Source organism: Rhinichthys klamathensis, unplaced genomic scaffold (genome assembly GCF_029890125.1).
Source record: "Rhinichthys klamathensis goyatoka isolate OS25496 unplaced genomic scaffold, OSU_Roscu_1.1 h1tg000830l_1, whole genome shotgun sequence".
Classification (NCBI taxonomy): Eukaryota; Metazoa; Chordata; class Actinopteri; order Cypriniformes; family Leuciscidae; genus Rhinichthys; species Rhinichthys klamathensis.
The window spans coordinates 71744-97306 of NW_026607212.1; the positions used below are offsets into that span (position 1 = coordinate 71744).

General features: G+C 36.8%; 1 protein-coding gene and 1 pseudogene across 1 annotated transcript in view; one reads left to right on the top strand and one right to left on the bottom strand.

Moving 5' to 3' along the window:
* LOC130078195 (insulin receptor-like) overlaps positions 1-9241 on the top strand; it is a 51564-nt gene extending 42323 nt beyond the window's left edge. Inside the window, exons 6-12 of the mRNA XM_056243718.1 lie at positions 550-567; positions 835-859; positions 3510-3618; positions 5258-5402; positions 5649-5863; positions 5944-6070; positions 8965-9241. Coding sequence (XP_056099693.1) covers positions 550-567; positions 835-859; positions 3510-3618; positions 5258-5402; positions 5649-5863; positions 5944-6070; positions 8965-9241 — 916 coding nt within the window. The remainder of the gene's footprint in view (positions 1-549; positions 568-834; positions 860-3509; positions 3619-5257; positions 5403-5648; positions 5864-5943; positions 6071-8964) is intronic.
* A 1509-nt stretch (positions 9242-10750) lies between these two features.
* LOC130078196 (uncharacterized) overlaps positions 10751-25563 on the bottom strand; it is a 44524-nt pseudogene continuing 29711 nt past the window's right edge.

The window sequence follows — 25563 nt, forward strand, 5'->3', positions numbered from 1 at the left end:
ATTCTGGTTACCTGACTTCCATGATGTCCGTTGTGTCTGCAGTTGGGTACGAAGTTCTGTGAGCTCTGGGCAGGATCGACATGCAGCTTTGAAATCATCCTTTGAAACTGTACTGAGTTCAGTCAATATTGCTGCCACAGACTCCACTGTACTGTCAGTGTTCTCAGCTGCATCAGAGAGCGGTAGTCTTGAGAGACAATCAGCGACCTGGTTCAGAGTTCCTTTTCTGTACTGAATATCATAATCAAATTCAAGCAAACGGGCAGACCATCTCGCCACCCGTAGGCCAGCTCTGTTGTTACCTTTTGTGGTCAGGAGAGTTGTGAGAGCTTGATGGTCTGTTCGGAGTATGAACTTTCTTCCTCACAGCCAGGTTCTCCACTTCTCTGCAGCCCAGACGCAGGCTAAGGCCTCCTTTTCTACAATGGAGTATTTCCTCTCAGCTTCTGACAGGCTTCGCGATGTGAATGCAACAGTCTGTTCTGTCCCCTGCTCTGTGACTTGTGTGAGGACCGCTCCCAAGCCATAGTGTGAGGCATCTGTGGAAAGAATAGTCTGCAGTCTGGGGTCAAACAGAGCTAAAGCAGAACTGTTTACAATCATGTGCTTCACTTTATCAAAACTAGCTTGAGCATTGGTGGGCCACGAGAAAGCATTGTCTTTCCGCAAAAGTGCTCGGAGTTGCTCAACCACTGTTGCATAGTTTGGCACAAATTTACTGTATAATGCAGTGAGGCCTAGGAAAGAACGCAGACTAGGTGCATCATTTGGTGGTGGCGCCTTCAGAATTGCTGTGATGTGAGTATCGTCAGGAAGAAGACCTTCTGGGGATAGAGTGTGCCCTAAAAACTGCAGTTTAGTCTGCTGAAAACAACATTTTTCTGCATTCAGTTTCAGTCCAGATTGGTGTATTTTCTGCAAGACAGCTTTCAGGTTTTCATCATGCTCCTGTTGTGTGGAGCCAAAAATGATTACATCATCAAGGTAGCACTGTACGCATTTTAAGCCTTGTAGGATAGTGCACATCATTTTCTGGAAAGCTGCTGGTGCCGAACTCAAGCCATATGGTACCCTTTTGTATCTGTACAGCCCATCATGTGTAACAAAAGCAGTCAGATCTCGACTATTTGTGTGCAGTTCAACTTGATGATATGCATGTTTCAGATCTAAGGTGGAGAACATCACTGCACCTCTCAGTTCAGATAGAATATCTTCAATCAGAGAAAGTGGGTAACTGTCTACCACTACCGCTTTATTAGGCTCCCGCAGATCTACACACATGCGTATACCTCCTGTTTTCTTTTGGGTGACTACTATAGGTGATACCCATTCAGAGGAGTCAATTTTCTCAATAATTCCATGTTGTTCTAGGTAGCGGAGCTCTGCGGACACTGCATCACGGACAGACAGCGGTAATGGTCTGAGTTTTTGTTGGACTGGTCTTACCTCTGGCCGGGTCTTCACTTTATGGATGAAGCCTTTTGCACAACCAAAATCAGTAGAGGGTTCAACGACTGGCTCCACAGCAGACTGAAGCATCGCACAGATAGGCTGATTTCCTGGCAAGAGTTGACCACCAGATATCTGCAGATTCAGTGTTGTCACCAGGTCCATTCCTAGAATGGGTGTTCCTGTTTCAACAATGTAAATCTCTGATGATGCAGTCACACTCTGATGAGAAACATCCACCTTCAGACATCCAATGACTGGCAGTTGTTCTTTCGAATATGTTACTAACTGCAGTCTTGGTTTAGTGAGAGGACATTTAAAGAACGTTGTCTTGTAAACACATTCAGGAAGGATGGACACTGCTGAGCCTGTGTCAATAAGTAGGTCAATAACACAGCTCTGATTATGTTGTGCCGTTATTTTAACAGTGCATATTAGCTTTGCCTGTTTTCCTGAATTATGTTGCACACTAAGCATAGTTACTTCTGGCACCGCAAGTTCGTTAACTGTTTTTTCTTTGGATTTGCATACTTTAGCAAAATGGCCAGTTTTTGCTCAGGATTTACATTTAGCATTTTTGGCAGGACAAGATGCATTATTTCCCATGTGACTGGCAGAGCCACAACGATAGCAGTAAGTATGAGTTGATCTGTTTTCACTGGTGGTGAAACATTTCTTTCGTTGTCCCGCTCGTTTTTGAGTAGTTTTGAATTGTACTGCACTCACGGGTTTGTGTTCTCCTTCCAACATCGTCTTTGCCTCAGCGCTGGCAGTTTCAATTTGCCTGGCAATGTCCAGGGCTTTATCAAAAGTCAAATCGGATTCAAGCAGTAGTCTCTCCCGAATAAGCGGTACAGATGTCTTCTCAATCAGTTGATCACGAAACATTTCATTTTCGAATGTACCGAATACACAAGTAGCAACTAGCTCGCGAAGAGCAGCTACGTAATGATCCGTTGACTCACTCACATGTTGAGCTCGTTGTCTGAACCGGTACCTTTCTGCTACCACGTTAAAGGGATAGTTCACCCAAAAATGAAAATTCTGTCATTAATTACTCACCCTCATGTTGTTCCAACCCCGTAAGACCTTCGTTCATCTTCGGAACACAAATTAAGATATTTTGATTAAATCTGAGAGCTGGATCTCTCCTCCATAGGCTTCTTAAGGGATTGAAACTTGCCAGCCGCGAAAAGTTATTAAAGACATCATTAAAATAGTCCAAGTGACTACAGTGGCTCAATCTTAAGTTTATCAAGCGATGAGAATACTTTTTGTGCGCAAAAAACCCCTAAAATAACGACTTTATTTCAACTATTCATTTCCGTCTCGGTGGGCCTCTAGTCAGTTCATTAGTGTAATAGCGTAAGCTTCTGTTTTTGTACGTCACACGCATCACACACATGACCAGCGTCGGCCAATAGTGAGCCTACGTGTGACGTAGCACTACGCGATCACACTACGTTAACTGACTAGCGGCTCACAGAGAAGGGAATGAATAGTTGAAATAAAGTAGTTATTTTTGTTTGTTTTTGCGCACAAAAAGTGTTCTCGTCGCTTGATAAACTTAAGATTGAGCCACTGTAGTCACTTGGACTATTTTAACGATGTCTTTAATAACTTTTCTCTCCACTGTATCTTTCAGTGCAATTGCCGATTCTTGCGTCAAAAGGCCTCGTCTTCATAGTCTCTTTATATGGGACAGACAAAGCGGGTGTTTGCCGGGATGCGGAGCCTGCATACTTCAAGGCCAACACAACTATCTGTGGTATTTTGTTTTGTCTCAGTGGGATTGTGTTTTCACGTTTGCCCTCAGTGACCCTTTCAATTCAGATGCATTGCAGCATGAATGGAGCACACGATACAGTTACACCGTATTTAGGATCATTCCTAACACAACAACAGCGCAGGTGACATGAGGGAACAATATGTTTGGGTCTGAGACAATCGCAATCGTGAAAAGTCGTGCCAGCTGGTGACATCATCGCGAATGCATTTTTAAAGCAACAGTCAGGACGTGTCTTTGCTCTTAATAAAAAACACGGCTGTCATGCTTTCAGGTTGAACTGCAACTGGGGGTGAAGACGGTGGACTCGGTCACCGCCGCTCAGGCTCTGCGGGGCTGTACGGTCCTCAACGGCAGTCTGATCATCAAGATCAACGGAGGAAGTGAGTACTGGACACTTTGAAATGTCTTTGTAAGCATATTCATTGCATTTACGTACATGAATTTTGTCTGTTTCTTCAAAATCCTTTGCACTTTTTGTCTGTTAGTTTTAATTTATTATTCATTAAGTTAAAAAATAACAGAAAATAGCAATTAATAATGAATAAAAAATATAATTCAGATAACAGAATATAAAAATAAATGGCTAATAATAATAATTATTTTTTTGTATAATAATTTGTATTACGAATAATAATAAATCCAAATACAAAAATATTTGTAAATAAAAATGCAATTTAAAATATACAGTTTATTTATAATTGTATATATTTATAATGATATAATATAATGTAACATAACATTTTAAACACATTAATTATAAAAACATAAAAAATGTATCCTTAATAACTAGATAGCTGAAAATAAAATTAAATGGATGTAAAAATTAAATCCAAATACGTAAAATATTTATATAATAAAGTTATTTATAATATTATGTATTTATACATATATAAAAATGATTTTTATAGATAAAAACAAGATTTTATTTGTCAGTTTTTTTTTTTTATTATTACATATTTTGTAATGTTTAAAATAAATCTTTGTACTGGGTTTATTTTAGCCTGTTTTATCCTTCAGCCAAATTTCTGACAGTTTTCAGAATACTAAGAATTTTTTTAATTTTTATTTTATTTACAACACAACATACAAAGAACAATAAATACTTTATTTTGTATAATAACAAAATAAAGTATTAAAATTGTTCTGCTTCTTTATATGCAAACCATTTTGTCCAGCGCTTATTATATATCTGTCCTTTGATACGTAGAAAGTATTTCATCTTCTCCATTGAGTGTATCTCCTCCACTATTTCTTTCCATTGTTCAGTCCGAGGAGGGTCAATCTTTAACCAAGACCGAGTGATAGCCTTTTTACATGCAATCATTAGAATTTTTAAAAGATAAATGTCGTCTTTTTGGACCACCTCACCAGGTAGTAGACCTAACAAGAAAATCTTAGGGTCTTTAGGGATGACATAACCCATTATCCTCCCAGTAATTAAAACGATACTGTCCCAGAATTGTTCTAACTTTGAACATGTCCAAAATATATGGGAGTGATTGGCGTTCCGATGTCCACACTGTCGCCAGCATTGCTGTTGTTCACCCCTTTGGTTATTAATAATATGAGGTGTAATGAAAAATCTGACCAGATTGACCACCCAAATTCCCTCCATCTTTTAGAACTAGACGTCTGTTGTGTCACACATATTGAAAGCCAATCACCCTCTGACACTTCCATACACAGCTCCTTTTCCATTTTGACTAATATACAAGGTATTATTTCCATTTTGTTTCTGCAGTGCTTTGACAATTTAGAGACAGGTTTACTTGGCAGGAGCTTCAAGCATTACTAAAAACTTTAACAATGTCATTGCCTTCAGGAGAAATACCTCTTCTTATTTCACTGTTATATAAATGTCTGTTTAGAGTAATAAATAATTGACCAATTAGAGTCAAGTATTTCAGATAGCCGTACAAGTAGTTTGTTTTTGCATAGTAATATGTATCTAAATAGCAGTATGTGTGAAATTAAATAGTGTGAAGTCTCATGCGCATAAAAACACGTTCTGTTCCTCAGACGATATCGCGGCGGAGCTGGAGTCCAGTCTGGGTCAGCTGGAGGAGATCACGGGTTACCTGAGCATCCGCAGAGCCTACGCTCTCGTCTCCCTCTCCTTCTTCCGCAAGCTGCGTGTTATTCGCGGGGAAGCGCTGGAAGCCGGGTATGTAAGACGCCACTGCTGAGCTGTGTTGTTGGAGTTACAAGTGACTTTGTCATTTGTAGTGATCGATTTTTTAAATTGTCAATGTCGCATTCTCAGCGCTGTCAAAATAAAAGTCCTGCACGTTGTCAAAATGAACATCGGCCAAACAAAAAATTATACCGACCAATACCGATGGTTTAAAAAAATGCTATGTATATTGGTCGACTACTAGTAATTTGCATTGTGTACTATCATTCTTTCTAGGAACTTTTCATTCGTCGCCGTGGACAACCAGAACTTGCATCAACTGTGGGACTGGTCTAAACACAACCTCACCATCCTCAACGGCAGGATGTTCTTCCTCCAAAACTCCAAACTCTGCAAGTCTGAGATCTTCCGGATGGAAGAGGTGACCGGGACCAAGGACAGGATCCCTAAAAACGACATCAGCATCCCAGCTTATGGAGACCAAGCCTTCTGTAAGACCCACAGTGCTTTTGGTTTCACTGGAGCTTGAGCTTTATGTCAAACCAGACCTCATATCGAACCTTTCTTACAGATGAAAACCAAGTTCTGAAATTTACACACATCCGCACATCCCATGACAAGATCCTCATCAGGTGGGAGCCGTTCTGGCCCTCAGATTTCAGAGACCTGCTGGGATTCATGGTCTTCTATAAGGAAGCGTGAGTTTTTTCCTTCTCTTTTATACTCTTATATATTGATCTGATCCAACTGAAGCCTGAAATTTAAAAGGTGTCACATCTGAACCACCTGAAGCCATCCTATGTTGTTCCTGGACTGTTAACTTAACCATAAACTGACCCTATATTAGAAACAATAGCCGCGTTTCCACCGCAAGTGCCCGGAACAATTTGTCCCAGGAACTTTTTTCAGAGGAACTTTTTTTGCCCCAGACCGGTAGCTTTCTGCGTTTACAGCGCGGTCTAAAGAACCGGGTAAACTGCGCGCGACTGCTCATTGCTTGCCTGTGACGTACAGTAGACTGTAAAAGACAGTAATCAGTTTTGAGCTCCACATTTATAATAAATATGGAAGAGATTCACACTGTGCTGCAGTTGTTTGAGATGTATTGGTTTACTAACGAGGTAATTAACAAAACGGCAGAAAAGAGACGAGCACTGATCCTAAAGCGTGTTCAGAAAGCTCGTAATGCTAATGTTAGATCTAAAATTAGACAGCGTATGTTATCAGCTATTGCGGACATTGACCGTGAGAAGGCTGGGACGAACGCGCAGAAAATGTGTCTCTTCCGCAAGCAAATACGCTTAATAAAGCCTGAATCTCGTCGTCGGTCCAGCGGCCTTTTTTTATTTTTATTAAATTCCCTATTTGCAGACAGACAACCGGTTAAAATAATATTCTGCGCGAAATCCAATCATAATGCGGCGAGAACACAACCAATCAGCATGTTCAGCGCACAAGCCCCACCCGCGAAAGTTCCTGAACTTTGAAAAAGTACTACCTCGCGAGCAGGGACTTTCGGAGGGGGAAATATCTACCCGGAACTTCATTTAGACCCTGGTTCCTGCGGTGTAAACACACCGAGTACCAGCCCAAAGTTCCTAGTTCCTGGGTAAAGTTCCTGCGGTGGAAACGCGGCTAATGTTATTATAGTTTTGAAATTGTCACACATTTTCATTTTTAATTGAGGTTGTATTTTGATTTTCAGTTTGGTTGGAATTGTCACTTTTATTTATACATATAATTAATTTACGTGTATGTTTGGAATATGACTAGTTATAGTTTTGGTTGAATTTACTTATGTTTTCAAAAGTATTATTAAAATACTATTTATATATTATTTATTTAACTATTATTAAATAATAAAAATGTTACTTTATGCCATACTTGTTTAAATAAAATGAATTGCTTTGAAATTGAAATTATTAAAATTATATTATTTTATTTATTAAAATATTCATTATTATTAGTTAATAGTAAAAGTATATATTAATATATTAGATTTGAATTCGCTAATAAAAGTGTTGTGGCCTACCATGTCCCCCTTTTGTAAACTGCTTTAAACATTGAGATTGCTATTTTTAATAAATGTTTTAGAATTGGCTAATAAAATTCATTATTATATATTTAATTGTGATTCATATTTTTTTTTTTACATTAAGCATTAAAGCACATTTTAATTATAATTACTTAGTAAAATATATAATTATATATTATACAATATATATATATATATATATATATATATATATATATATAATATAAGATGTACAATTATTTAATATTTAATCTTGAGTAAATTGTTTTAACCATTGAAAGACTGTAAAACCTAACTATTTTAATACTTAATAAAAGTAATCATTTAATATTATACCATGGTCTGGGTGAATACTCGATTCTGATCGGCTGCAGGGTGTCCGTTAAAAAGTGATAGAGGACACCTAGTAAAGTAGTTCTGGTGAAACTGCCTGTTTGCCATTCGAAATGAATAAATAAATGCGCTGCCTACAACAGCTGTGAGTAACCATAGCAACAGGCAGTCAAAGTATCCGTTAACAATTTGCTCTATCAAAACAAACATCTAACGTTAGTTAGATATTACATAGCCTACTAATACAACAATGAGCAACTTCGTTATTTCTTTTAACATTTATGGAGAATATGACAACTTTGACGACTGGGATGCTGCTGAAGAAAGAAAAAATGTAAATAAAACGGAGAAACGACACGGAGATAACATCGATGCGAGAGCAGTCTGCGGGCTTACTGGGCTCCGTCAGTCCGTGAGAGACGAAGCTGGAGCAACGTACTGTCTGCATCAAGTGCCCATCATGGGCGGTACCCAGCTTTTGTGGATCCTCCTTCAAAGGCCCCTATGTCTGACTGGCCGACTTTTTCAAATTGCACTATAAATGGAAACGTTGAAATTAATTGTAAATAAAAAAGCTAGCATGTAGGCAAATGACCCTCTCTTTGATCTGATTAATTTATTGCCCTCTAAAAGCGCAAATCGCTGGAGCGCAGAACTAATTGTTTTTTTTTGTTTGATTGTTGTTTGATTAATTGTTTTTTGTGTAATAAAAAAATAACTATGCCTACCTTTGGTGTTTCATGAAAAAAAAAAATCATTTTTGAACCTGAAGGGTTCTACAAGCTGAGCGGACTATAAATATCTCCGGTTGCTAAATAAACCGTCAGGCAAGTTATTATTTGTAAAAACTAGATTTAGCCTAATTAAAATATAAACTAATGTTTTAAAAATGTTTTATTTGGAAAGTGACCATGGTATAAGCGGGTTAATCCGCTGCGCGTCGGCCGGTTCACACCTCGCCGTCGTCCATTAAAACCTGACAATGGACACCTCGTCGGGCATTAACCCTTACATAATCAATTAATAAACTTAAAATGTAATTACTTCAATTAATAACATTTTTGTATTTTTCATTATAATTAGTTAATAAAAATGTTAAAATAATTGTATATTATTATATTTAACAGTAATTAGTTCATTAAAAAAGCTCCAAGTGCTGTATGTATAGCCTAAATTACATCATCTATGAAAGCATCAAAATATATGGTTTCTTGTCCCATTCAGTCCTTATAGGAACGTGACTGAATATGACGGACAGGACGCCTGTGGCCCCAACAGTTGGGCGATAGCTGACGTGGAGCCTCCACTACGCGACACCGAGGGCAACCAGGTGGAGCCGGGTCACCTCATCATGCCTCTGAAGCCCTGGACCCAGTACGCCATCATGGTCAAAACCCAACTCGCCGCCTCTGACGACCACCAGGTCCGCGGGGCCAAGAGCGAGATCATCTACGTCCGCACCAATGCCCCACGTACGTCACAGCAGCTGTCTGGGACATGAGGACGTGTTTTATCAGGACCAGTTTCTTCTCATTCTTTGGTTCTTAAGCAACAATAAGCAATACGATATATACACACACAATACATATTATGCAGGTTAAAAATGCATATTAATTTTATACATTTATACATTTTCAAATAAATTATCACTATAATTGTATTATAATTATAATGAAATTTAAATTTCATTATAATCATAAGTGAATAAATATATAAATTGTAATAAATACATACAAGTTGAAAAACTGCATATTAGTATTAGTAAATGAGTCTTAGTATCTGCTAGAGATTTACTTTATGGTTTCAAGTAGGTTATTATAGCTGCATTTGAATCTGTATTTTCAAATGTTCTAATGCTAGTTGCAGTGATAGTTGAACTTCACATTGCATCTGCGTTTGTGACATACATACTATAGTCCCAGAAACAGGGTGAGTCTGATGATTCTGGGGATTCTGGACCAAGGTGTCTTGGAACGTTTTTTATTTGGAATGTTACGTTTTGTAGGCTAATGTAAACTGGCTATTTTTAAACACAAATAAAAAAAGTTAAAAACATTATATGAAATGATTTACAACATTTTGGAAACAGAATACTAAAATATTCTGTTTTCTGTATTTTGCATTATCTAAAAAAAAATTTATGAAAACCACAATGAGGAAAATATGCTTTAATAGAGAATAAGATATTTGCAACACAAGGCTTAGACTACTACAATATACAATTCTCAATACAGCACAAAAAATCAAACCAATGCTTTAATGTACAGAAGTATTTTAAATTTAATTGATATGATATGCAAATTGACACTGAAATGCAAAGCATGGAGAAAAACACCTACTCACAGTGTATCATTGGTAAGGGTTGTTTAACCTCGCCATTTAGTGACCACATGCTGTAAAAAAAAAAAATTTGGATTAACTTAAAGTAAGTTACCTGGTTGCCTTAAAATTTTGAGTTAATTGAAATTAAAACTTTGAGTTAATACAACAAAGGAGATTGGTTTAATAAATAGAAACTCAAAATATTATGTTATCGTAACTACATTAATTATCTAAGTTGATTTGACAGAATATAAAAAGTTGTGATAACAAATCATGAAAATATTTTTTTACAGTGGGAGAATATAGGATTACTCATTTGAGGAACTGATGGTGATTGACTGTCTCCTGTCTGAGACTGTTTTTACTCATTTTCTGTTCCACTTTCATGGATCTGAAATGATCAACCAATACAGCAACAGCAGCCACGCCCACCAGAACAGAGAGGACCAATCGGATCACAGCTTCAGTAAAACTACAACACTGGACAGAGTCTGAGAGAAGAAAAATAAAAACACTCAACCATTAGTGCGCTTAATACCTCATAAAAGCTCATGATCTCACCAAAAGCAAAAAGGAAGTAAAATATATTATATAAATATAAATTAATAAAAAAATATATATATATGTGATTTTCCTATATCACGCACCATTGCCTGTAAATTACCCTGGTACATATATTGAAGTACCTTCACATGTGTGAGTGACAGAGTTGCGTGATGTCCAGATGTGTGGTCTGGTTTCTGATGGTATTGTTGATCACACAGCTGTATGTGTTGTTATCCTGATATTCCACGTCCAGAGGTAGAGAGAGACTGATGCTGAGATCACACACACTGATGCTGGACAATACACTGATTCCTGCGTACCAGGAGAGAGTCACATGACTCACATTCAACACTGAACACAGCAATGAACATCTGAACTTTGATGATCCAGATGATGATGATGATGATGATGATGATGATGCTGATGATGATGATGATGATGATGATGATGATGATGATGATGATGAACAGTTTGAAGAGTTACCGGTGATGACGGGAATGGGAAGAGGAGCAGGAAACACAAGAACAAATATATTATTTTAGGACTACCAATTACTAATAAAATACATTTCTAAAGATTGTTCATAATTTTAAACATCAAGATTTTCCAGAATAATTGTTACAAGATATTAAGACACTGTGTGTTTAAATTAATTGGAAAATTAATGGTTCTACCTATAGATTTACTTACTATAGAGAGTAACGTTGAATCTCTTGAGGAAGATCCCTCTGAATCTGTACTTCATAAAGTCCAGTGTGTTCAGATCTGATGTTTCTGATGGTCAGAGATCCAGTTTGACTGTTCATCTGGAGTCTGTCTCCAAATGTCTCATTACTCTTAAACATATTGATGTTCTGATTGTATATTTCAGCTGCGAGTCTCACGAGGTCCAAACGTCCACAGTATCTGATCATCTTTCAATACTTCAGTAAAATCAGTGTGTAACATAATCTCCCTCAGTCACTGACTTCATTTCATCCGTATCAGTGTCAAGCACACACACCTGAAGAACACATACAAATACATTATTATTAGACAGAGACATAATATAATCTAATTTCCTGTAGTTTAGTCCTGCACTTCTAAAAGGTAAAACATGCATGTTATTGCATTTGTATTTAAATAAATGCTCCACATTTGCTGATTAAAAGTGTTAAGTGTTTCTCACCGCTCAGAACAAACAGGGTCAGAACACACAGATGAGAAGACATCGTGACAGACACAAACGTCCAGCCGAGAGACACTTCACACACAGAAGAGCAACTTATGATTAAAGTGTGCAGTTATTTCAGAATTATAGATTACTAAATCAAAAGCCAACTGGTCTCGCTCTCCAGACAATATTCTTCATCATCGTCAATATTCAAAGTTCAATATTCTTCATCATCGTCTTAATTCAGAATCTCTCACTGTGTATCTGTCACAATATTTGTATTTGTATTATTAGTATTTCTTTCTTTGTATGGAATATTGCACAACTGTTTCCTTTACGGCTCAGGCGTTTCCACAGCATTCAAGGCACCATATATAGACAGTTACAGGACAGGTAAAACTATTGTCATAAAGAAAACACTAGCCCCCGGTTTCACACACTAGGCTTGAGTCTAGTATCAGACTAAAATTTATGTTTGACATGTTTTAACTGAAAGCAACTTGCACTGATTAAAATAAGTCAGTGTCATTGTTTGGTCTCAAGATGCAAAACATTTTCAATGCACTTTTAAAAAAGCTACTTAAATCCCCTAATTGAACTAAGGCCTAAGCGTGTCTTAATCTAAGCCCTGTCTGTGAAACTTTGTTATTGCTTATGGACCACAAGGGGGACAGAACAGCTTTATTTACATCATTCAAATCATGAATTAGTAATAAAATGGACACAAAGGTAGAGGTTAGATAAGCAGCTGTTTAAATATGTAAATCTGTCTCAAAGGTTTTTTGCCACTTGGACATTTTTCCACTTAATAATGAATTCTGCATCTTTAAAATATTAGCAATAGAGAACGGCACACCTTCGCTCAAACAGGTCACAAGACAAAACCAAAACAAACTCATAAACGACTCAGAAAAGTTGGTGTTAGCTAAGACACCCGTCCCAAATGATCGACACACTTCACCCATTTTGTTTTTGAGCAGCTTTCAAAAACACAATGAGAGATTGTTCAAGTGTTTTATTTTTACACTCTGACGTCGACATGCAAATATGATCCTCCTTCTTATGTAAATCATCAATGACCAAATCCCCATAGCCATGGGCGTAGGTTTGGTCTCAGCTTTGGTGGGGACATCCCATCTGACATCCCATCTGACCTCCCCCCATCTCATTATATTGTATCCTGACCCCGATACACCATCCTGTATACTGTCAATAAAGAGCTAGTATAACTGTATAATCTCAAAAATGCACTCTCAAAAAATTAAAACTGAGACTGTAATGCTGAACAACCAAACATTTTATTTAACATAAATTATTATGTATCTATCTTCTATTCTATATCAAATTATATTGATATATTCTATCCTTAAAAAAAAGGAAGTTTAACCCTCCTACCAGATATTGTTATTTGGATATTATCAAACAAATAATGATTCATTATATTTGAATAACCAACAGTGTTTACTTTTGCCTTTTTAACATTGCCAATATGTTTTTCCAGACATGTGTCTAGCAAGTATAGGCTACACTAACAAATACAATACATAAACAGAATGTAGAAACGAAAAATGTCTGAGATGATCCACTGTTTATGACTGCAAGATTCTAAGTTAAGGTAGGCTAATTAACACATACCTGTCAAGTTTTGGATTTGAAAATAAGGGAAATTTTCCAGCGCCCACCGCGAGCAGTCCCACCACACCATATATATATATATATATATGTATATATATGTATGGTATATATAGGGTATATATTAAGAGCATTTATTTAAAGGCTTATTTGCCTATTTTCTGTTCATTTAACATTGATGGTTTACATTTACATTTTATTTTCATTCCACACATTATTTTCATTTCATATAGCTTTTCTTTTACAGTTTTTCTTTTCATTTGCAGTTTTTCTTTTCTTTACTCTTTTAGTGAGTTATTGAACAAATTTGTTGCAGACTTTGTATTAACTGTTTTGGAAGGAGTGTATTGTGGACTGGGCCAGAGTGGTTAATTTTACATGAGAGTAGAGCAAACAGTTCTGTTGTCTAACGTCATCCTATTCTCTGTAACAATATTTCGTACCATGCTAAACACCCTTTCTCGTGCTGACATACATCATTCCTTCCCCGTGTGAGATGCTAAAGTAGCAGTTACAAAACTTACAAAACGCGTGACTGTCCCCCACCCTGCTCCTCTTCAGAAAAGTAAATTCGCTATCCCATTGATCGATCGCGGTATTTACTAGTACATGAGGGTTTTGGTTTTGTTTTTTTGACAGGAGTGCCTTGCTCTGTCATAGCGTCCATCATCCGTCCCTGTTTTCCCCGCGTTGTCACTCATGATCTGACCTCACACACTAACCTCGCGACAACTGCCACCTACAGTAACGTTACCTGTAGTTATCGCGAGGCTAGTGACAGAGCTCAGATTGGGAATGTTTTTTTTTTTTTTTACTCCGCCCGGGGTATTATTATTTTTTAATAACGCAGGTTAAAATACGGGAGATTTACGGGAAAATCCTAATACGGGAGGACGGCGGGAAAGAAGGGTAAAATACGGGACTTTCCCGGCCAAAACGGGATACTTGACAGGTATGAATTAACATTCAGTGACTTGCTAACGTCTATCATGATAGCGCGACTTCTATGAGTCTGTCCGTGCTGCACACCCCTAATTAATGCTCCTAACCTTGAAAGATTGCAGAAGCTAGGTTTAACTGTAACAATATCCTGGCCTGGGTAACCAGGATCACCAGTTAATACTATTTTCCACAGTAGAATCTGCATTTGAAAGCATGGTCAGTCACTACTACTGCTACCCAGCTAACAATGACCTGGCGGTCCACCAGCGTTTTTTGGGCGGCACAAAGTCAGCGGCTTGACACGGTCGGACCTCCGGCGGCACGCCATTGGCAAAACGACCAATCTGAAAATGCGGTCGGTCCGCCAGCGTTTTTTGGATGGCACGCCACCAGCGGTTTTCCGCGGCTGGGCCACCGTCGGCACACCAGTGGCAAGCCGATAGTCGGTCCAGTGTTGCTGAGCACTTACAGGACATCTTTAATTTATAAATGTATATTTATTTTAATTTATTTTTTACAGTTAAAAAGAATCTGAAAGCACTGAATAAAAGAATTGTGAAACTGACATAGCTGCAGTAGCTATATCAAAAGCAAAGTGTAGGTGGTATAAAAAATACTGCCTATAAGCACTTTTAGCACGCTTTCAAATGAAATATGGGGCTTGAGTGTTCGTAAAAACAATAATAAAAAAATCTGAAATTATAAAAGTGCCACAATTGTCCCACGGCCACTATCACGTGCTAAAGTGGTAATTTGCACCTATGAACGGGTCATATAACTTCAAAATAAGTTTTAAATTCATGATTTAATAATGAGATTTTTATTCAAGTAAGGTTCTAATTCTAGATGTTTATGTTTGTAAATGCTGCGTGACTTGACGCGTTTTAATGGACGTGCGCGTGAATATTCGAGTCGCCTTCAAACACTGGAGCAGAGATTAGTTACCATGGAAACGGCGCAGGACGCGTCACCAGTGCAACAGACAAGCAGCAAAACTCCGACTCTCGCTGTTGATTTCACTTCTTTCAGGTGAGTTTAGTCTCTAAAATCACACAAATAATACACACAACTGTTCTTGACACTGCTCTTACTTGTAATTGACACGCTTCTGTTGAATATTTACTTTATAGAAATGGTTTAGTGTCTTCGAGAAAGTCCGTTAGCATCTCAACCGTTTTCAGAAGAGGTAGGCTAACTTTATAGCTTGAGCTTTTGTTTATGAAGGTTTTGGCTTTTAATCGCATCTTATGTGTAGATGAGAAGTTTTGATAGTTTTGTAAAGATTTTGCTTGGAAGTGAGCTAATTTATTTAACATAAACGTATGTATTTAACATAAAAGTACTGTTAATCGATGACGTCGCTTACACGGCTGAAACTAGTTCAATGGTTAATATATATTGATAAAAATTGTTCTGTGATTTCAGCAGCAACAAAATAATCCCTCTACAACAGAGGGAAAGTTCCACGACTTCAACATTTCTGAAGAAAGCTGCTGCTGGAGAAGTGGGAAACACAGGTGAAGTGAGGAAGCTCATTAAATAACCTCATATCCATTTTTTCACTATATTTTTCACCTATAACACCATGCATCTGTTCTCATTTTTTAAATTTCTCATATTTACATTTTTTATTTGTTTAATTTATTTTAAGGTTTTGACATCCAAACGTAAGTGACACTGTATGAGCAATATTAACCCTCATTTTGTGTTTGGGTCATTTTGACCCAGAGAAGATTTTATTTTTCCCTAAAATACTAGTTAATGTCATCGCATTGGACTGAAACTTGGTGACTTTGTTCACAAAGGGTATAATTAAGTTATATATCTATGCACAAACTGGTTTTAGTCAGTTTGTGCGCAGTGACCCTGTTTCAAAAGAATCTTTCTTTCATGTTCTTAGTTTCATCACAGTTTTCAGACAAAATATTATGACATTGTGTTTTGGGACTAAAATGTAAAAATATAGATGTTATAGCACAGACACATATAAATGCTTCACAGTGTCTTGCTTGGCAATCATTTTGTAGCAGCACAATGGCGAATAAGCTCTCTGTGCATGATGTTCTTCATCAGATCGTTGATCGAGACACCAGTGAGGAGGAGGCAATGCAGGATGAATCTTGCAGTGAAGGAGCATTAGAAGATGTATCAGAAGAAGAAGCCACCATTGAGCTACAGACCTTGAAACCACTGATGAGCAGCATCTTCTGATGATGAGGGCCAGCTGATGCTACGGTTACATTCTGGTCGAAAGATGTAAGTTTGTCCTGGTCTTCATCCCCACGAGGCAAGGTAGTTTTTCTTCTGAGATTCATCCTCACTAGAATCTCGATCAACGATCTGATGAAGAACATCATGCACAGAGAGCTTCTTCGCCATTGTGCTGCTACAAAATAAATGACAAGCAAGACACATTGAATCATTTATATGTGTCTGTGCTATAACATCTATATCTGTACATTTTCATCTTTTTCTGTGTGAGAACATCTAGTCCCAAAACACAATGTCATAATATTTTGTCTGAAAACTGTGATGAAACAAAGAACATGAAAGATTCTTTTGAAACAGGGTCACTGCAGACTAAAGCCAGTTTGCGCGCGCGCGTGTGTGTGTGTGTGAGTGTGAGAGTGAATGTCAGATGGATGAATGGATATTAGATGCAGTTCAGGGTAGGATCAAGTTTCTTTCTGTGGAAAAGAATGTGTAATACTCAAAATAGTTTGTGTGTTTTAATGTGTGTGTTTGTTTGGGTAGCGCGTGTATGCATGTATCGACACATGCACAGATCCAAGGGCTCAATGTTTGCAAGCACACATGTACATATGTGTACATGAAGATGTTCATATTTTATTTAATATTTTCAAAATTATTTATAAATAAGGCTTTTTTTACAAAAGAAAATGAGATGCCTACTCTCAGATAAATGAGACCTACGATTAATCAGATGCAAATAGAAATATAAAACCAGTACTAATTAAAAGAGAACAAGTTGACAAAAATATTTGATCCAATATTGGGTGATAATATAGCATAACAAGGGATTTATAAGCTATTTCTTTAAAGGCCGGTCATTTTTTACCAGGAACACCACAAGTGTTATAGGGTTTTGAACACAACACAATGAATAAGTAAACCTAAAAACATAAATTTTGTTATCCTAATTAAGAAATAATTTTCTGTACATTCTTTCTCTTTTCTGCAATTCACTTCTGCTGTAGCTTCTTTCCTTTTAATAAACCTGTTATTGTATAATAATATTGTTGGCTCTGTGACAAATGGTTTGTTGTGTTCCTAGATCTTCAATGCGGATGCCCTCTGTAGCAGAGTTGAGCTGATCATCATCTCTAAGGCACCATCAACCATATGACTAGTAAGTAAAACCAAGCCAAAGACAAATTTCCACTTGTGGACAGTTAAGGAACTAAACTAAAACTTCAAATATACACTAATGTTAAACACACTAATGTTGTTGGTACAATTTTTTTATGTGTTGAAAGAAGTCTCTTGTGCTCACCAAGACTGCATTTATTTAATTAAAAATACAGTAAAAACAATAATATTGTGAAATAATATTAAAACATTTAAATAATTGTTGAAATCAGTTGTGCTGCTTAATTTTTTGTGTTTTTCAGGATTATTTGATGAATAGAAAGAAAAAAGCAGCATTTATTTGAAACAGAAATCTTTACTCTCTCTTCTGGTCAATTTAATGCATCCTTGCTGAATAAAAATATTATTATTTTTTTATTTATTATTCTATTGAACCCAAACTTTTGAACAGTAGTGTAAACTACCATTTACATATGTTGGGTCTATTTAACACAATCCTAATTTAAATCTAGATTAAAGACACATCTCTTTCTCCAAGCATTCAATTAACACATCTCATAATCTTGCACTACAGTTATATGTGATGAAATAGTAAAAACTGCACATGATCATCTTTTGCCTGAAATAATATGACAGCAGATGCTAATCTTTCTCCTGTTGTTTCCCTGTTTCTATCTCAGGATGCTCAGCAAGTTTACTAGAGATTACAACAGCTCCCGTTTGGATCCAACCTCACTTGTGATGACACCAACACTCTTGAAGACCTCAGATGATGACAACTATAGATGGAATATACAGATGGCATACAAAACTGCCAGATATTAACCTTATATTGCATTGGCAATTATATTGAAACCATGTTATTGGTTTCAAAGGCAGGGCTTAGATTAAGCCAGGATTAGGCCTTAGTTAAATTAGTCAGTGCAAGTTGCTTCCAGTTAAGACTTTTAACATGCATTTTAGTCTGGGACTTAAGCCTTTTCTGTGAAACCGGGAAAGGTAAGGGAAGGTTTGCATGACATAAACAGGAATATTGCAGTACACGTAACTCGGAGAAAGAGTAAACATTGTTCATTTACATATTACCAACATTGTAACAATAGCGGGTTGAAAATCTGCAAACTTGCCCTTTTGAAATGTTGAAGGATAGCAAAAATTTGTCTGTTTAACTGAACATGACTTTAAACTCATGACTTGTATTATCTTATGGACATTACTTTGTTGCCAGAAGATGCTCTTCAGTGAGTAGCAGTCGCCTCTGGCTGATTAAAGGATATTTTGCGATTGTAACCATGAACATGCATTTTCTGTAAAGCTTCTTTGAAACGATTTGTGTTGTGAAAAGCACTATATGGTTTTACTATGGCAAAACTACCAACCATGTTTTTTTGTTTTTTTTTCAAAACCATGGTTCAACTAGTAATATTGCTGTAATAATTGCTGTAAAATTATGGTAATCAATCACTATAACCATAGGTTTTTAAACCTTGGTTGTTGTGAAACCATGGTTCATTTTGTTAGCTACTATGATTTTACTGCAAATGCTGTGGTAAAACTATTAATTTTCATAAGGGTACTACAAATATACTTAAATTATCCTATAATGTACTTTACTAATAGTCACATTGAGTAAAATAATCTGATAAATATAAATGTATTAATTTAATCTGTTCACTGAAAATTAATCTAATAAAAATATATTTGCAACTGCTATTGAGACTGGTGTACATTGCTTATTTTTTTATCCATTATAGTGTAAGGGCATTTTGGTTAGCATGAGTAACTGATTATAAACCGTGGACCGACCGTGGTCCGCCAGAAAACACTTATTATAAACCAGCGGCACGATAGCGGACCACCGTCGGGAAAGCGGCGTCTGCCGCTGGAGGTCCGCTAGAATAACGATGAGCAAAACGCCAGTGATCCGCCGGCGGCGTCCGCCAGTGGGCCGCCGACTTTGCCACCGGTGGTCCACCACTGGACCGCTGGACTCATGTTAGCTGGGTAGTTATTTGTGTGGCTAGTTATTTTTGCCTACTTACACTCTGCTTTATGAAAAAGCTTCGTATGTCCCCTTTCTACTTCTTGGGTGACATAGCTGATCTACTACAAAGTACAAAAAGGGGCAAAAAACGGAATATTAAAATGTTTTACCCTGGCCTTTGTATGTGCATGGATATGTGCATGCAGAGAGACAGCCCTGGGAACTTACCGTCGGCGTCGTCACGCGCGCGCGCGCGCACACACACACACACACACACACACACACACACACACACACACACACACACACACACCCGCTCGCTGCCAGTGAGTGCAAGCACAAAAAGTAGTCCCGGCCCGCGCGTGTAGCCTGCCTGTCAGATACCCCGCCGCCAATCAAATTACGGCGTATCTTGTACTGTCGTCGTCCTGGCCGTTGGAATCGATCCAAATAGCAGCGCAAATATCAAAATAGCAGTTCAAAGGAGCTTGCTAAATATTGGTGGGGACAAATTTGTCATCTCAAAATATTGATTGGGACTAGTACCTAGCGTCCCCCCCTAAACCTACGCCCTTGCCCATAGCAACTCTATCGTTTAAGGACGTTATAAACGCTTTCACTATACGGCAGCTATAGGCAACATTCCTTTAAACACACAACTCAACTGTCATTCGTCACACAGGTGAAGCAGGAACCAGTATAGCAACACAAGAGAGAATGGGATCACGTAAACTGCAACAGCGCTCTGGATATCAGGTAAGTCACTTTTTCATAATTTCTTTAAGAGTAGACTGGTGTGGAAATATGCATACCTGTCAAGTATCCCGTTTTGGCCGGGAAAGTCCCGTATTTTACCCTTCTTTCCCGCCGTCCTCCCGTATTAGGATTTTCCCGTAAATCTCCCGTATTTTAACCTGCGTTATTAAAAAATAATAATACCCCGGGCGGAGTAAAAAAAAAAAAAAACATTCCCAATCTGAGCTCTGTCACTAGCCTCGCGATAACTACAGGTAACGTTACTGTAGGTGGCAGTTGTCGCGAGGTTAGTGTGTGAGGTCAGATCATGAGTGACAACGCGGGGAAAACAGGGACGGATGATGGACGCTATGACAGAGCAAGGCACTCCTGTCAAAAAAACAAAACCAAAACCCTCATGTACTAGTAAATACCGCGATCGATCAATGGGATAGCGAATTTACTTTTCTGAAGAGGAGCAGGGTGGGGGACAGTCACGCGTTTTGTAAGTTTTGTAACTGCTACTTTAGCATCTCACACGGGGAAGGAATGATGTATGTCAGCACGAGAAAGGGTGTTTAGCATGGTACGAAATATTGTTACAGAGAATAGGATGACGTTAGACAACAGAACTGTTTGCTCTACTCTCATGTAAAATTAACCACTCTGGCCCAGTCCACAATACACTCCTTCCAAAACAGTTAATACAAAGTCTGCAACAAATTTGTTCAATAACTCACTAAAAGAGTAAAGAAAAGAAAAACTGCAAATGAAAAGAAAAACTGTAAAAGAAAAGCTATATGAAATGAAAATAATGTGTGGAATGAAAATAAAATGTAAATGTAAACCATCAATGTTAAATGAACAGAAAATAGGCAAATAAGCCTTTAAATAAATGCTCTTAATATATACCCTATATATACCATACATATATATACATATATATATATATATATATGGTGTGGTGGGACTGCTCGCGGTGGGCGCTGGAAAATTTCCCTTATTTTCAAATCCAAAACTTGACAGGTATGAATATGTCATGCGTTTGTTGCTGCTTTCTGCTTGCCTCTGAGTCTTGATCCAAGTTGTAGCTCAATAGGCTACTGCACTCTCATTAATAAAAAATACAGAAAAACTAATATGTTCACAGATTTACACAAACGGAGAAAATCAAGAAGCGTTAAGTTGTGCTTCACTCTCCCCTACAATATTGCTTACTTCTTTAAAAAGTAACTAACTGTGTTACTTTTTATGGAAAATAATGTGTTGCATTACTTTTGTGTTACTTTTTCTCGCCTCGGCTGGGCTAACTTGTTTGTTTTTTATTAACAACAAAAAAAGTTCTATTTTTGGCAAATGTAAAGTCTCTTTCACTCCAAAAGTGAAATGAATAAGCCTCAGGCTGAAAGAAATGCAAATTCCCGATGGGACGCAATTTAAAAAAACCTTCAGCTGTTTAGCCTGGATTGAAGAAGAATAGGATGCAAGAGAAGAAAGTTCAACTTAAGAATTTTTTTTTTTTTTTTTAATGAAACAGAAATGTGATGTTTAGGCCTATCTAAAATCATTTTTGTTTATTGTTATGGTTGAAGTGGATCACTGAAGGTCCGCAGCAAAGGCATTGGTTAATAAAGTGAAATTAAATACATAAAGTTTATTTGTGTAATTTATTATATTTAACTATTGCAGGTTTGTGTAATATTCTGAGATTGCATTTCACTGTTTTTATTAATTTTGAGTTATACTAAATCTGTTTTTGTTAGTTTTTTGCAATTGAGATGATTAAATGGCTGCTCACATTTATTCAAAACTACAATAACCATAATGTTTACAGAGCGAACACAATAACTGTGAACTTACGTTTTCTCTCAACATGGAGACAGGAGAGCTTCCAGTCAATAAATGGAAAATCAAAGTAACTTGCGTTACTTATTTGAAAAAGTAACTGATATTTTGTTGTAAATTTAAAAGTAATTTGTTTCTTGAGTTACTTGAAAAAGTAATCTGATTACATAACTCAAGTTAGGCTAGTTTCTATATTCAGTTGCCCACTGTCATATTCATGTCATTTTTACTTTGCGAGTTTGCGCTTTAAAATTAGTGTTACCTTGTCTTTATTTGAAATATATGATTGCCAGTGCGCACAAACTTACCAGATTAGGCTACTGAGTGCCATGTTGGTTAGTGTTTACTTCCTTACTTCCATATTGTTTTCAAACACTTTCTTTATTTGTGAAAAATACTAGAATATGAGTACAGAATCAAAAAGTTCAAAAAGAGAGTATTTTTTATTAATTTATTGATTAATTATTTATTTCTAATCTCTAAGATATCAGCATCGGAAAACAGTATCGGCCGACCACTAGTTTTTATTATAACTGAATGGTGAATTTCTCGGATTCACTATTGTCGCGGCTTTAAGAAAGCAATTTGAGTCCGTTTTTGACTTCTACTGTTTTGAGCTCACTTTCAGAACCTTTTTTTTTTACAAAGCTGTCACTGGGCGGTACCCTTTCAAAAGGCACACATTTGTACCTAAAGAGTTAATAGCCTACTAGTACCTCAAAGGTATTGCTACCATAGGTGTACATATAAGTTTGTGTAAATCTACTGAGGGTTCAGAGTATTTATTTGATCCCACATTAATTTCACACACGTCTACTATTATGTGCTTTTGTTTTATTAACACAGTGTATACGTGTTTCTTGATATAGCCTGAAAGAATAGAAGTGAAATGTGACAACATGCCCCATAGGTGGGATACATTGTTACATGGCCATATGACAGCTTAAAATGCTATCTGATCTAATTAAAAATATATATATTTTATTTTCTCAATATAATACCATTATTAACTTTTTTCATATAATGGCATTTTTTTATAATTAAAACTAATTTTTGAGTTTGACAATGAACACACATACTTCAAAACATAATAATACTTAATCACTTCTGAACATTGACTCTCAGTCTGTATTCACCTTTTTCTCATGTTTTCTCAATAGAATTCATAGAATAGAATAGCACAGTTATAATAGGGGCTCATTGTAACACAGTGTTGACTTTTGCTATGGTTAAATAAATGTTCAGTGATATCTTCCAAAGATTTCTGCATTTTGGCACAATTTTTTCTCTATATCGTTGATATGGCAACTAGTAAATACACAAAGTTTTGTCATGCTAGCATGCGTGGAAGTATTTAAAGCAGTTCAACAGCCTTGAGCAAACCATCAGTTTAGTTCTAACACACCCTTCTAAGGGGTAATATTAATGTATCAAATAATGAGACTAAGTTTGATACTTGCATTTCTCACCCATTTGAATTAAACTGTCCTGATGCAATTTGTTGAGGCTCCAGTCGATCTTTTATAATGTAGTCTTGATGAGAGAGAGCCAGTGTGAGTCAGAGGATCTTTGGTGAATATAAAGACAAGGCCGCAGCCTGGCACAAGCTTGGGGGTCCTTGGGGGACTTCTAGTTCAGCATCATCTTCACATTAGGACTTCTCAGGAAGGGACTAAGAGACGTGATCTTATGATCAGTGATTTTTAAAGTGTGAAACCAATCAAAAGTTTTTATAACCCATTGTGTTCTAGCTGGGCATTTGAATATGTAATTTGATTGGGTGTATAACAAAATAATCTTCAAGATTCTTATAATACTAATGTGTCACAAAGTTAGCTAAATGTAATGTAAATTAACAAATGGGGGACGGAGATTGGAGTTTATAGAGACTTATGCCACACATATGATTTTGGTTAACCATAGTATGCAAGTCTGAAACATTAACCCAAAAGAGTTTAAATGAGAGAATGAATACATACGCCAAACATAAAAGGAAAATCATGAGATGGGAAAATTAGATACATGTTTATACATTTTATATAGAATTTATAGGATTAAAATGGTTTATTTCTCCTTTTTAGAAATAATTAAGTGAGAGTCACAACTCTTTGCAAAGTTTGCAAGTTCCTGTCAGTCTTAATGTGTCCTGTAACAGGACTCCGGGTTCTGCCAGTGTGTTCGCTTCATTTGGGATGTTAGTTTTGGGAGAAGTTTCATAGACCTTTATTGGGAGAGTGAGTTTGCTGGATTAATCATTAAATATAAAAGTGTCTGATTGGTCCAAATGCTACAAATGTTTAGCTCTGTGTTACGTTGTGCCCATGCACTCTCCCCTAATGCATTACTTTTAAAATGAACTTTCCCCAACACTGAATATAGCGCAGCATAGTTTGACATTAAGGGTTTATATCATGTTTCCAGTGAAGCTGAACTGACCGTCACACTCAGAGAACACATAGGCCTTTCATGCAGGTTAAATGCGCTCTTCAGAAAATCTGACAGTTGGATTTGAACAAGTCTGCAATGTTTGTAAAATGACATGTTTATTAGATATTTAAAGATTTGTTTTGATATAAATGCAGTATTTGCTGACGGTAAATGAGGAAGTATTTTGCATTTCTGTTACTAATATCCTAATATAGAATCAAATGCTGTGACTCTTTTGCATTCAGTTTATATTCTCTGTAAAACCGTATTGTGGACAAATGTGGGCAAAATAATTTTTATATATTTTTTTAAAATAGGCCTACTTTCCTTAATCTGAGCGGTACAAGACTTGGCTACTTTTCCTAAATTATCCACCTGAACACACACACATTTATTTGACTTGATTCTATACAATGTTAAGTGTGTGAAAAAAAAAACTCCTTAATCTTGTATTTGTGGACAAAAATGGGCACCCATTGGAATGAATGGGAAAAACTGTAATACAGTTTTGTTTTGTTTTTGTCTAATAAAAATGAATAGATCCAACACAATGCATATCATACATACACACAAATGAAGGGGTGAGCCTGTACAACACTCTAAATTTTGCAAACACTCACACTCACAGTCACACACACACACACACACACATACACACACACACAAACAAAGCATTCAATTAGCCTATAAAAGCTTTTTATTTTTATTTTATTTTTTATAAAAAGTCACTCACACATACAAAAACAAAGAATTGAATGAGCCAATGGCTGACCTCTTTTTTAAATGTTTATGTTTCAATCAAGCACCTGTGCACGCACACACAAACACACACACATGTGCACAAGTGCATGTAAAATTATGATTATTGTTTGTTCTTACCTGTTTATTTTGACCCAACACTTACTTT